The sequence below is a fragment of the Ailuropoda melanoleuca genome, chromosome 6 (assembly GCF_002007445.2).
Source record: "Ailuropoda melanoleuca isolate Jingjing chromosome 6, ASM200744v2, whole genome shotgun sequence".
Taxonomy (NCBI): Eukaryota; Metazoa; Chordata; class Mammalia; order Carnivora; family Ursidae; genus Ailuropoda; species Ailuropoda melanoleuca.
The window spans coordinates 90,266,816-90,281,450 of record NC_048223.1 but is presented as its reverse complement, the minus strand read 5'-3'; the positions used below and the strand labels follow the sequence as shown (position 1 = coordinate 90,281,450).

Sequence of the window (14,635 nt, the reverse complement as noted above, 5' to 3'; positions counted from 1 at the left end):
TTCAGAGTATCAATAGATAATAGAAGGTTGGAACTAAAACTCTTTGAGAGCAGATAAAGATAGGGCCAATATTAACTTTTTCTCGACTCATCATCTTTATCTGTCCCTAGGTCTTACCAAACCTACCAAGAAGAGTTTTTGAACCATCAGATGCTATGTCTACCCTATAAAAGAAAGAAGGAAGGAAGGATAGTTTAAAAAAAAAAAAAGTCATGGAGAGAGGTCATGGGCATTTAAACTTAAACTTGTGTTTCTTTTGTCAACAATAAGGCTAAATATTTATTTATATGCTTGCTGCCTAACTGTACGTGAGTATTGCAATTTACAACAATTTAATTTTGAACTGTTTTCATTGTACATTCTGTTGACAACTGTTAAGGTAATATTTTTCATATATTCATTTATTCAACAGACATTGACTAACAACTTTCTGCCAATGGCCTTAGGAGCTAGAAGGTAGGAAAGGAGGGACATGGGGAAGAGGTAGGGACTTGGTGCCTGTCCCCCACCAGCAGCCAGTAATTTCCTGCATGCCTGTACTACCACATGGGTTCTCTCTATTCTTCTACCTGGCCCTCATCTTTCTGAGCACCTTGTGGAGGCCTATGGAAAAAAGCTTTTCAGTGAGTGTGAACTCTATTTCTGGGGCTCCTGGTTATTCCAGAGTAACCCCCCGGTCTACACTTGGCTTTTAAAATTATGTTAAGGTTTTAGCTGATTTTTTTTTATCCATTTGTATGGTAGTCACCTCTGTCTCCTGTGTTCTTTCAAAGATAATAGTTTATGTGTTTTGTATCTTCTTGGAGGGGGTTGTCATACTTTGGTTGCCTTGTAACAATGCAACTCTCTGGTAGACGCAGGAAAAATTTATGATTTTTTGGATTATTTGGCTTTTTTTCATTGTTAGGATGGAAGCAACTTCTTTTTGCAGCTTTATTCTTCCTATCTCAGTAGAGACTGTGAAGTGGTCTTCTGTCCTAAGTGTACCACCAGACACCCATGAGATTTTTGGGAGATAAATTAAAACCATTTCGAAATGGTTGGTTTAAAAATAAAATGGTTTCTCTCATCTTTTATTTCTAAATTTTTTTACATTATAATCAAAGCGTGTAGATAGTATTATTTCTACTTTTTGGAGTATTTTGAGTTTCTCTTGTTGTTCTAACAGTCAAATATTGTAGATACTATATTGGCACATGAACAGATGTCTCTGAAGCATGTAGAACTTATTTTATGTCTATTAGATTCTGTCTTACTAGATCAGACCCTGTATCCCTCTAATTTTGACGGTTGCTTTGTGAAGGGATTCAGTGGTACTCTAAAGGTCTTTCTTTTATTATTTTTGCCAATTCCTCCTTCCATTTCCTTCAGTATTAATTTTTTATACCTCTCCATACTATGTTACCTTATTTGGGAAAATTATGCCATTGCTAGTTTACTGTAATTAAAAGATATCTTGATGTTGTAGTCCTATGTATTTTCTTTTTTATCTCCATTCCCTCGCTTCACTACCTAAAAGTGATTTGCATATAAAATATGCTCAGTGAATTTCTCTTTAAGAAATTTATTCAACAACCCTGTGTGCCTTTCATTAATCTGTGGTTTTTCACATTTTTCTGAAATTGCCTATTAGTATCTGGCTAATTCCCTGTGTTCCTTTAAGACTCCACTCTAGTGTTAACTGTTCCACAAAGATCCCCGTTTCTCTCCTACCTATCTCCAACTCGCCAGCACTGCAGCAAAGTTCTGTAGTAGGATTCTGTAGTTTTGAAAGACCCTAATCTACCTAGTCACTTAAGCCCGAATGGGGATTATTGGCTAATGTGGATGAGATGGCAGGAGCTGGAGACCAAATAGTTCCAGGCTTATACTACTGTAATTGAGCGACCCTAGAGGGAAGGAGAACTCCTTCATTTAAAAACTTTATGGTTGGGTACCTGGGTGGCTCAGTTGGTTAAGTGTTTGCCTTCAGCTCAGGTCATGATCCCAGGGTCCTGGGATCAAGCCTCCCATCAGGCTCTGCACTCAGCGAGGAGTCTGCTTCTCCCTCTGCCCTTCCATGCACACTCCCCCTCTCTCTCTCAAATAAATAAATAAAATCTTTTTTAAAAGTTTAAAAATGAAAAAAATAAAAATATTATGGAAATACTCTAATTCAACCAACTTAGGTCACTTTCCCATCTCTTCAACCAAATCATTGTAGCCAGGAAGTCAGTCAACACTGGACACATCCCCAATGAGATTAGAAACTTTTTATAAATTAATTTTCCTTCATACCTTATATCCCATTGACATCAAACTTAAATAATGTCTATACTGGTTGTTTTGCTATTTTGGAATCAAGATAGTTAAACTCCAGAAAAACAGTTGATCTAGAAAAGATGGGAACTTGAAACGTTCTGATAAATCATTTTCTACCATGCTATCATTGGCCTAGCCTATCCTTTTGGCTGGGGTTTGTGGGAGGTCTATTTGTGGAAATGGGGAAGGGGTGACTATCAATAAAAAATGGAAGGTTATAATAGAAATATGGGGGCGCCTGGGTGGCACAGCGGTTAAGCGTCTGCCTTCGGCTCAGGGCGTGATCCCGGCGTTATGGGATCGAGCCCCACATCAGGCTCCTCTGCTATGAGCCTGCTTCTTCCTCTCCCACTCCCCCTGCTTGTGTTCCCTCTCTCGCTGGCTGTCTCTATCTCTGTCAAATAAATNATGGGGAAGGGGTGACTATCAATAAAAAATGGAAGGTTATAATAGAAATATGGGCCAGTTCGGTTCAGTTTGTCTTACCACAGGCTCCTTATCACTTTGCTTACTTCTGTCAGAAAACACCACACTCCATTTCTCTCTCAGCCTTGCTCTTACACACTTGAGTAAGAATATTCGTTCCTTAACATTTCCACATTGTCCTCTTCTGTGGCCCAGTGCCTAGAATGGGGTTTTGTACATGATAATGCATTCAAGGTATCTAGAGTGAGTGGAATGGTGGTCATCAGAACCTCGGAGATGCCATTTAGTTAGTGGATCTGGGAAATAGCTTTGGGAAATTTTAACTGTGGGTTACTAATGATCAGCCAGGTTTAGGAAAGACTGTATTTTCTCCTTTAGTTTGCATAGTTACCCTTTAGTTTGTAGCCACATTTTTAAGATGAGGAAACCAGGGTTCAAAGAGAGGCTGATAAACCTGCCCAAAGAGAGAGAGCTAATAAATATCAGAAGCAAAATTCATATTTGCCCTTTTTCAAAAACCAGTATATTTTTATTATTGTTGTTAGTTGGTTGAGAGCATGTTGAGTGCGCTCTGTGTTCCAGAAATTGTACTAAGTGCTTTCCTTTCGTGTATTAGCTCATAACAATGTATTAGGTAAGTTTTATTTTTATCTTTATAGGTAAAATAACCAGGGTATAGAGAGGTAATTAACTAGCCCGAGGTCACAAGGATAGCATGCAACAGTGTTAGGATACCAACCAGGATTGATGCCCAAGAGCCCAGTGTCTGCACTCTTGCTGTTTAATCTTTATTGGCCACAAATTCTGGATCTGGATCTGGGTTTGGGATTTGCCATTCTAGAGATGGTTGAATTCTTAAAGAGAGAGTACATTTAAAGCAGGTGGCTTAGTCAGTTAAGCATCTGACTCTTGGTTTTGGCTCAGTTTGTGATCTCAGGGTTGTGGGATCAAGTCCCAGGTTGGATTCTGTGCTCAACATGGAGTCTGCTTGAAGAGTCCCTCTGCCCTTCCCCCAACTCTCTGTCTCTCTCTCTCTCTCTCTCAAATAAATAAATAAATAAATAAATCTTTTTTTTTTTTTTAAGCAGCTAAAAAGATCAAAGATGGAGCCTTCAGTAATATGGGAGTTTGGGAGCAGCTGCAGGTGGTGATGATTAAAAACAGTAGCCAGAGGACAAGACCAGTTACAGAATAAGAGTTGACTGAGAGGAGTGAGCAAGAAGTCTTGAGCTTTTAGGGTAACCAGTGTGTAAGAGCTCACAAAACACCTTGGGTGTTTTAGAACGGCATCAGCAATACTTTCAAATCTATACTATTGGGTCTTCTTGCCAACATGCATTTAAATAATGTAAAAACTTGAGGAAATTTTTCTGGTTGGCATAAGGTATGTTTGCTTGGAGTAGAGCAGAATGACTTGGCATGACAGCTTTGCAGAATAGTGAGGGAGGGAGCATGTCCTTGAGTCAGACTGCCAGGATTCAAACCTCAGCTTCACTGCTTTCTGGCCTCTAACCCTAGACAAATTATTTAACCTTTTGGTGTCCATATTGCCTTATTTTTAAAACAGAGACAATACTGATATTTACCTTGTTCAGTTTTTGTAAGGATTAACTGAGTTAATTCTTGTAAATCTTGAATTTGTGCTTTTAAAGCTGCTAGAACCATTCAGCATGCTGTAAGAACTCGGTGTTAGCAGTTGTTACTAAAATTACATGCTGATGGCCTCAAACCACACCTGTGGTATGAGTATCCATCATTTTACTCATTTTTGGTTTGTTTCAGTTATTGCAAGAGGACACTATGAATTGTTTTTTGATGTTATTTATATTTATTTGAATTTTCTTCATAGCTTAACATTGATGCCAAAAAGAAAATTAAAACCAAGCTCCCTGCAGGTTAATTTAAGTGATTATTTTGGCACCTAGATGTGCTTGAAGTTAGAATTTGATGCTTTTATATCCTACTTGGACTCAATCCACATACCCTATTAGATTTGTGATTTATTCTCTTCTAACTTGGGATGCAAGAGAATTCACCTAAATCCTGAGACTGAGTTCTTTGGATTTGCAAATGTCTTGGGGATGTTATAGATAGTGAGGTCTGAAGACAGTCTGTTTAAAATGATCTTCTGTTAGTGATTACTGATATATGTAGAGGCAAGATTAATTTATATTTCTGAAAATTTCACTTGTGTATAGTCTAATATCCAGTGCAAGGAGAAAAATTATAGCAGGGATTATGGAATTCTACACTCTGAAAGAGTCTTTAGGGATCATCTGATCCAACTCCTTCATAGCATAGCTGGGAAAAATGCAGGCAAGGGAGTTAAGTGACTTGGCCAAAGTCATAGATCTAGAGAGCTAGCAGATGGGTGAGGACTGAACTCAGGCCTCCTGTGTCCAGTCCCAACCTGTCTGACACATGCTTATGTTGCAATGTGTACCCAAATAGAAATGAATGTGAAATAAAAAATGTAATGTGAATTGGTTTCTCTTATTACGATCCAGCCTCTTTATGGTAGCTGTGTCAAGCTTAGCTCTAAGAGCCTATCCAATAGGAACAAGATGGCCTGTGAAGCATTCTTAAAATATATTCTATAGAGAAATTAATTTTGAATGTTTTTATTCATACTTCATTTTTCATAAGTGGCAAATGACCAGTGATCTAGTATTTCTGTATATAAGAAGGAAAAAGGACTGAAAGGACTTTTCTTTGGATTTCTCTTTTTTTAATAAGAAATGCTTAAAGCCAAATTTTCATTCAAACTAAAAAGTAAGAAATGGCACTTCTTGGTAGAGGAAAATGACAATTCATTTTTCCATTTTTATGTGTAGTTTAGGTTAATTAGGAACCTTTTAAAATTGAGTGTACTGAAGCTTTAATGTATGCATAAGTTGGTTGAACAGTTTTAATTAAAACTTACCTCTATTTTTAGATTAATTACTTTCAACACTGCAAGATTAATGAGGCCTAGTCATGGTACCTCACATGTTGTGGATACTCAATAAATATTAGTTGGAAATTAGGTAATACTTTGGTATTTTAGAATCTCACATGTATTATAATGTCTTAGATTCCTTCCCAAATTGGATACTCAGCCTTATCAAATTTACTACTTCAACTTAAATATATTTTTCCTTCTTACATAATTTTTAAAAACTTTTTATTTGAACATCATTGCAAATATACAAAAAGTTACAAAAGCAAAAACAATTCTGTGTGTGTGTATGGACATGTATATATATGAATACACATATGCACAATTTTTCTGAACAATTTGAACTTAAGTTATATACATTATGCCCCTTTTCCTAAATACTTCAGTATGTGTTTCCTAAGAATAAAATATTCTCTTATATAAACAATTATTAAACTCATAAATGTATATTGATAGAATATTTTTATCTACTCTATCATCTATATTCCAGTTTGTCAGGTGCCCTAATAAAACCGTTTATAACCATTTTTTTCCTCCAGTACAGGATCCAGGGTCAGGTATTGTCTTTAGTTGTCATGTCTTTTAGCCTCCATTTGAATTCGGAGTATTTCCATAGCCTTTATTTTTTTTTTTTTTTTCACTTTTAGGACATTGACGTGTTTAAAGAATACAGTGTTCCTTGAGTTTGCCTGCTGTTTCCTCATAAGCAGGTTGAGGTTATGCATTCTTAGAGCACTGCATAGGAGATATTATCTAGAGGCAGGCAGTTGATGGCCATCTGACCCCATTGGTAATGTTAATTTTGATTACCCACTCAAGGTGTTATCTGATTTCTCCACTGTATAGATAGTAATAAGCTAATAAGCGATCTGTGGGAAGACATTTTAAGACAAAATTTCCATTAGATTTGGCATCCTTTAATGATTTTTGCCTGATCCAGTCTTTACCATGATGGTTGTTGCAAAAGAGGATTATCCTGTGCTATCTCTCCCTCCACCTTACCATTTAGTCTTTGACTTTCTCCTGTGAGCAAGAGCCCCTCCTTCCTTTTTATTATAGATTATCAATGTGGACTCAAGAATTCATATTTTTTCAGTGGTTTGTAATTTATTACTGTATTTAATATTTTGGTGCCCAGCTTGTCCAGATTTGACAAGTGGGGTCTTCTTCAAACTGGCTCCTGTATCCTGAGCACTTTCTTTGCTTTCTGGTATAACAAAATATCCTGGGCTTATCTTATACCTATCCTGTCCAAACTGTGCAATCAGGCATTTGTTGGAGGAATACAGCTCCTTTAAAGGGGGAATGGTATTAGAGACCAAGATCTGGGCACTAGAAATGCTCACTGCTGCTGGGGTGTCTTCTTTTAAACACATTAGCAGACAAAGCTAAGAATGCATGCACACACATACACAGACACACAAATGTATGTATCTTACAAGTCTATGAGTACACACTAGAGCCTTCTATTTCAATCCATCCCAGTTACTTTTCTCTTCCCCCATTCCAGGTTTGTGTGTCCCCCTGTAAGGACCCCAGGTCCCAACAATATTAGCACCTTTACTTATTTACTCAATCCTGAAATATATTTAAAAATAGTTTCAAAATTGCTTTGCTTGAACTACTATGGTAAGCAAACCTAGTAAAAAGAATTGGGGATTTGTTTGTAATTTTTTTCTCTTCGCCCAAGACTGAACAGTATATTAGTTATATGTTATGTTCATAAGTTACTTGGGTTGGTTCCTTTTTTCTTGCATCTTTTCCTTTTTTCTTTTCCCTTCAGTGTAGTTATGTTATTCTTTTGAAATAAAATTAGGCTAATTTGGTTTTGTTTGCTTTCAATTATAGGTTCCTCTCCATTCCCATTCTTATTGTTTTATTTTTTGAATATGTAGAGTATTAACATGCTCTCAAAAATCAAAACTATACTGAAGTTATTCTCCATAATGTTTTAGTTTGATTCCCACCTCCCTTTTAATGAAGTAAAAGATATGTAACTAGCAAAGAATTATACCTGTGTTATTTTGTTCAGTTTATACCGAGGTTCAATTTTGTCGTTATTTAAAATAAATTTGTCTGTTGACTTTTCTCCAAAGAAGACATACAGATGGCCACAGACATATAAAAAACTGCTCAACATAAACCTCATTATCAGGGAAATGCAAATCAAAACCATAATGAGGTATCACCTTATACCTATCAGAATGGCTAAAATCAAAAACTCAAGAAACAAGTATTGGCAAGGATATGGAGTAAAAGAAACGTTCTTGCGCTGTTGGTGGGAATGAAAACTAGTGCAGCCACTGTTGAAGACAGTATGGAGGTTCCTCAAAAAATTAAAAATAGAACTACCCTATGATCCAGTAATCATACTACAAAAACACTAATTCAAAGGGATATATGCACCCCTATGTTTATTGCAGTGTTATTTACAGTAGCCAAACTATGGAAGCAGTGCAAGTGTCCATCAATAGATCAATGGCTAAAGAAGATGTATATATATTCCACATATATGTGTGTATAATATTACTCAGCCATAAAAAAGAATGAAACCGTGCCATTAGCAGTGACATGCATAGAGCTAGAGAGTATAATGCTAAGTGAAATAAGCTAGTGAAGGAAGACAGATACTATATGATTTCACTCATATGTGGAATTTAAGAAACAAAACAAACAAAAGGGGAAGAAAAAGAGAGGCAAACCAACAGACTCTTAACTATAGAGAACAAACAGATGGCTGGCAGAGAGCAGGTGGATGGGGGGATGGGTGAAATAGGTGAAGGATTGAGAGTACACTATCTTGATGAGCATTGACTAATATATGGAACTGATGAATCACTATATTGTACACTATATGTTAAATACACTGGAATTAAAATAATAAGGTCCTCAAAAATTTTTTAAATGAAAAAATGAAATAAACTTTGTCTATTGAGATTAAAGTTATAAAGGAACTTAATTTTTGGAAACATATTTCAGGCTCAGTGATTTGTAACTTTGATTCCTGGGGACGGTGGTTCTCAGTGATTTTCCATTCCAGCATACCAGAGCTACTATGCAGTGTTCTCAGTAATATTGACTCCATGCTGCAATGATTGGGTGGAGGTGGGAATACAAGAGGGACAAGGGTTATGCTCTCTAACCCATTTTGAGAATGCTTGCTGTAGGGTTAATGAGACCATGAGAACTTCCCACGTGCATTGTTCAGGAAAGATCAGAGACTCCTGTGATACAAAAGACTGGTGACTATGTAATAAGACAAAATAATCAAATGAAGCAAGCAAACAAAAAGTTTAGTTCCAAATTAATATAAGTGAAAGAAAATACCACCTTAGTGCCCTGACTGTGCTGCCACAGATGTACCTTCCTTTATTTTCCCACAAAGGTGCTTATGTGGGATTTCTGTGGCTTGATGGTATTCTCAGAGCGTGTCTGAAAAGTCACACAACTAGATGATTTATGCCCGTCTGTATTCGCCGTTTGTAATAACACGTATATTAAGTTTATAAATCTTTAATCCAGGATAAAGCTATGGCACACCAGCTATAATTTAGCTGGTTGAAAGAACTAAAGGTGTCTTGATGGGAAGTGTCATAATATAGCTGTGTTTTTTTTTTCTCTTTGCTACAGCCTTAATACAGATACTGGCAGCTGCTGTAGCTGAGCGTGATGTGGTTTATTTCACCTTTGGGGACTCAGAATTGATGAGAGACATTTACAGCATGCACACTTTCCTTACAGAAAGGAAACTAACTGTTGGTAAGTAGGAAATAGTCTTAACACTTGGTATCTAGATGGATTGTCCACCATCCAGGACAAACACTTGCTGGAACTAGATGGATCACGGTGGATAAGAAAAAAATGAAAGCGTGACTTTGAGAAGGGTGGACAGAGTCTTAGTTGAGCAACATCTGCAGAATCTTTTTTCTGACAAATTTTCATCTGCTATCTTGAATGAGTATGTCAGCTTATTAAAGTAAGGCCAAGAAGCTGGAGTTTAATATCCATTTTTACTTTTATGCATATAGAAAACTAAAAAAAGGGACAATAAAGGAGGATAAATTCAAGTCTAAGAGGCCTCACTCTTAGTCACATTTATCAGACATAACAGCATGCTCATTTGCTGTATTTCAGCTGGACCTGAAAGGCCTTGCTACCCTGGGAGCTGAATATAGAAATAAAGTTGCCACAAACTCCCAAAATGATACATGGCTGATGTACCATGTATAGCCTGTTGTCATCATGAACTAATAAGTAGTTTCTTTAAGGTACTTAATTTTTTTTTTAACTTTACATCAGGAATATCACATTCATGCTTTATTTTCAAAAGCCAAAAGTGAACACATGTTAGTTAGATTAAGATAAAACTGGAGTGTTCTTTAGTAATTTTATCCATCTACATACCTTAATGTGGTATTGGTGTGGACTTCTACTCTCCAGGAGAAGTATATAAGCTGTTGCTCCGGTATTACAATGAAGAATGCAGAAACTGTTCCACCCCCGGACCAGACATCAAGCTTTATCCATTCATATACCATGCTGTTGAGTCCTGTGCAGAGACCACCAACCAGCCAGGACAAAGGACTGGGGCCTGAGGAGCTGAGTAAATAGAATCTCCTTCCACCTCTCACCAGAAACATCCTGTTTGACTTGTCAGGTGTAATATACGAACTGACTTAACTTAATATAAACGTGTATATAATCCAGTTTGTGGGCAAGGATGCAATCCCTTCCACACACAGGCAGTTGTCAGTTTGTACATGTAAGCCCCCTCCATCCTGACTTACACAGGGTTAGATATATTTTGTTTGCATTTTTTCTATTTCAGTCTTCATTCTTCGGTTTTTCTTTCTTTTGCCCATCAGATTTCCTGTGAAATCCCATGAAAGGTTGTGCTCAGCCTGTCAGGTCTCTTTTTTGATGCCTATATATTATGCACATTGCCTCTGCAGCTAGCAGATGCCAGGGATGCCAGGGAAGAAGTTGAAAACCAAGAACTTTTTTTTTTGAAAACCAAGAACTTTTTAACTGGGTTTGCTAAAGATTTCCCTGTAAGCCTTTCACCCCCAGCTCTTGTTATGATTGTGTTGTTTGAGTTTTTGAATTTTGAAAATGAAGAGGATTTTTTTCCTACATGATACTTACTGCAAATCTCCTAGGTTAAAATGATTTTGTATTTCAGACAAAATAATTTCCAGATACAGTTCTTTTGAGACAGCTCCTTGATCTATAATGGTTTGTCAGTCCTTTCTTCCCCGATCAATGTTTATTAATACTGTTTTTGGAAACCAACCAAGGTGGAAGGAAATGTACAATAAAAGTTTCCCCAAATGGTATTTAAAAAAAAAAAAAAGGAAAAGATGCAAGAGAGTTGCAGGATTTTTCATTTCTTGGAATTTTTTTTTCTTCTTAAATAGAATTATTGTTTGTTCTATGGTGCTTGAGGCATATTCATATAACCAAAGTTTAGGAACTGGGAACTCATGCTGATTTGTACATATTGAAGCTTCTCTGGTATTCAAAGGTTATATAGTTAATAAATTTTCATTAACAAATCATTTGTCAGAAACTCCCATGTCATCTATATATTTTTTTATATATATATATAAATATATGTTCCTTAAGTGTGTCTGTGTGCAAGCACATAAAATCCAAATAAAACTGGAGTTACAAAGAACTATTAGGTTTAGGCTTAATCAGGGGCTCTGTTTAAAATCATTTATTTATAATTGTGTTCATTTAAAACTGGCAGCAAACATAAATGTCTTTCGGAGTTTAAAATGAATGCTGATTCTGCATTAATTGAGAGTAGAGTTTAGTTGTGAAGCATTTATTCATATTTCTAAAATAATCCCAAACTATACTGTTAAAGCTCTAGTTTATAGTCAACTGTCAGAAAGTGCTACTGGAGGTCAAATTCTAGTAATAAGAAATTTTGGTAGATGGTCAAATTCCTGGTGTCAGTATTGGCAGGGAAAAATGGGGCCGTGGCCAATGTCTGCAGCTCTTTAGAAATTGAGAGGTTAATGGAATTTGGCACCTGATGGCAGCCACTTGTGATTAACGAAGTTCTTTACCATAGTAACTAAGATTTTTAATCATCTCCCTAAATCCAAGGTGTCTGGCTTTATTTCTACTGATACTAAAGTCTTCTCTTCCCCATCCCAACCCATTCTGAGCTTTGGTTAAGCATTCATGGTTATATTTCATTTCTTTTTTCTGTTTCCATATCTTTCCCTCTTACCCAGCCCCAGGACTAAGTGAACAGTTGTTTAAAACATTACATGAACAGTATAGAATGGTTCGTGTGGTAGAGAAGTCATTAAATCCAGGTAAGAAGACCACCCAGCCTAATATTCCAGAACATAGAATCTAAGACTGAACTCTTAGTGCTGAACAGGCTTAGTGGCTGGGCCATCTACCTGAGTGCCTCTCTCTTTTGAGGGTTTTCCAAGAATAAATCCTGCCTACTTTGTCCCAGTACATTCCAGGATTGGGACAATTTAATCAGATGGAACATAAAGAGAACTAATGTCCGTTTTTTGAGGCAGGAGGGATGCCGTCTGTAAAAAGAGGAAAAAATCAGATATCTAATATTTATCTAGTCTAAAACATTTAACAGCATCTTTTTATTCCCTTCCATTAGGGGTTTATTGTTTCATTTCATGTTGTTTTTTCATCTGTTGAGGCATGAAACAATATTTTAGTTTAGAATTCTTAGGTGGTTAATACAGCTCACTTGCTTTAGACTTTCTGTCTAGCTCACTCAAATGCCGTAACAGTTTAAGGAAGTAATGTGGAGTAATGGAAAGTATGAGATTTTAAATCAGGGGCGCCTGGGTGGCAGCGTTGTTAGGCGTCTGCCTACGGCTCAGGGCGTGATCCTGGCGTTATGGGATGGAGCCCCACATCAGGCTCTTCCGCTGTGAGCCTGCTTCTTCCTCTCCCACTCCCCCTGTTTGTGTTACCGCTCTCGCTGTCTCTATCTCTGGCAATAAATAAATAAATCTTTAAAAAAAAAAAAGATTTTAAATCAGACAAACTGGGTTCAAATGCTAGCCACATCCCTTGCTAATTCTCTAAATAAACTGAATTTCTGAGCCTTATTTAACTCATCTAGAAAACAGGCTATTAGCACTTATTAGGAAATACTATACATAAAGAAGTGCTTATGGGGTCTGGCACATAGTTGGTGCTCAATAAATGTCAACTATTGTAATTGACCTGGAAACATTTATGGAGCAACTACTGTATATTAGGTTACTGTACTAGATACTTTGCATATTTTAGCCCATTTTTCCAATGGGCTAACAGATGCCCAGAGGTTAGGTAATACCATCTGAACCTCCAGAAATTCATTGTAAAAGGAGACTTATTCTATCATCTCTGGAGGAGACCTGATAGAGCAAAGGCTCTGACACTGTTGTTCTCTACCTGGTTCCTACTATAAGTTATTCTTCATAATGAATGACTAGTTATCAGCGGGCTACATTAAAATGTCTCTGAGAGAATTATTTCTTTTCTTGCTGGTTGAAGTGACATTAAGGGCAGGCAGACCCAAATTGGTCTTAAAGGGGAGATTGAAAAGGATATCTAACTAGGCTTCATGACTGCTATACCAGGTATTTAACCAATATTTATTGCTTTGGAAACTGAATATTGATTAAAATGTCCCAATGCAAGAATATGATGGAGCAAAGAAGTGGCTGGGTTGCGTCCTTTAAAACTTCAACAGGAAGAGAAGCAGTTGTGTACAGATTCTCACCTGTTGTTTTTTTTTTTCCCTGTCCTTTCCAATCTGTGTGGCTGCATGTTCATGACTTTTTTCTGATGTAAGGAAAACCTGAATCATAGTATGTCTGCTTTAAAGAGAAGTCCTGTACTTTCTTCATTTAACCTTGTGGATCTGCCCCAATCCTTTGTTTTTGGAGGTAAGGGAAAGACCAGCCATTGCTGGCACTTGCGCTCAAATATTTAATCCTGTTCTTGTTTGGGGGCTATAAGAGGGCCCCAGTATGATACTTATGGAACAAACTGCTAAAATCCACTGACCCACTGCTGTTCTCTGTGCCTGTGACAGAGTGCCCTTTGTCCCCCGTCATCAGATTTCCACACAGATCTGCTGAGCCTCCAGAGCAGAAGGTTTCCCATGCAAGACAGCCAAAACTGCTATGTCCATCCAATAACTGGTTTTATTTTTCCTGTTTATTTTAAATGTAGGATTACCATCTTATGACAGTTTTGAACTTGGGGATAAGGAGAGGTCTATGCTAATGTTTACATGATTTATGCGGGATAACAATAAAGAAATTCTAATTCCCTTGTCACCACCTCTTTTTTCTTAAATAATTATGCCTCTTTTGAGATGTTCATGTACATACTCTCATTTTAAAACTGTAGTGTGTGTCCTAGACATTTGGTGAAAGTTTTTGCATGTAGATTTGTTATTTCACATTAGGTGTTAGGCATGTAGAGATGGTCACTGGCATGAGGAACTTTCCAAAGGTAAAGAGATTCTGGCTGTATTAGTTTTTCATCCTGGCCAGGTTCCTAAGATCATGTTTCCTTGTGTTCATTCCCTTTTCCCAATTTCCGTCTTCCAAGAGAGCTCAAATCAGGGACAGGGAGGGTGTCTTGAAGGTTCTGAGGACCACTGTCCTTCCATCCATTCACATGTTCATAGACACAGGTGTCTTCTGTGGGTATCCACTGAACTTTCTGCTTAGCTATACAAAGATGAATGACTTCTCCTCTGCACTCAGATCTAAACTGACACACAGAGAGGGTAAGTGATCTTAAACTCCATAAATAGTATTTTCTTTTCACCACTCTGTTCCAATTCAGCATAGAAAAAAACAATTGAATTTTTATGTTGTCAATTTAGAAACTTGAATAGACACCTGCACCATGTCAGTTCACCACAATGTTGAACTCCCTTACACAGTTTCCTCTGTTGGAGAGTTGTGTAAA

General features: G+C 37.1%; 1 protein-coding gene across 6 annotated transcripts in view; it reads left to right on the top strand.

Annotated features, from left to right (window-relative positions):
• PARG (poly(ADP-ribose) glycohydrolase) overlaps positions 1 to 13,991 on the top strand; it is a 123,639-nt gene extending 109,648 nt beyond the window's left edge. For 5 of the 6 annotated variants that reach the window (XM_034662858.1, XM_019806991.2, XM_034662857.1 and 2 more), the window contains 2 exons: positions 9,296 to 9,424; positions 10,106 to 13,991. In XM_034662858.1, the coding sequence (XP_034518749.1) occupies positions 9,296 to 9,424; positions 10,106 to 10,260 (284 nt within the window). In that variant the 3' untranslated portion in view covers positions 10,261 to 13,991. Of the gene's footprint in view, positions 1 to 110; positions 1,992 to 9,295; positions 9,425 to 10,105 lie in introns of those variants that run through there. The other variant, XM_034662859.1, reaches the window with a different exon arrangement.
• Positions 13,992 to 14,635: the final 644 nt, after the last annotated feature.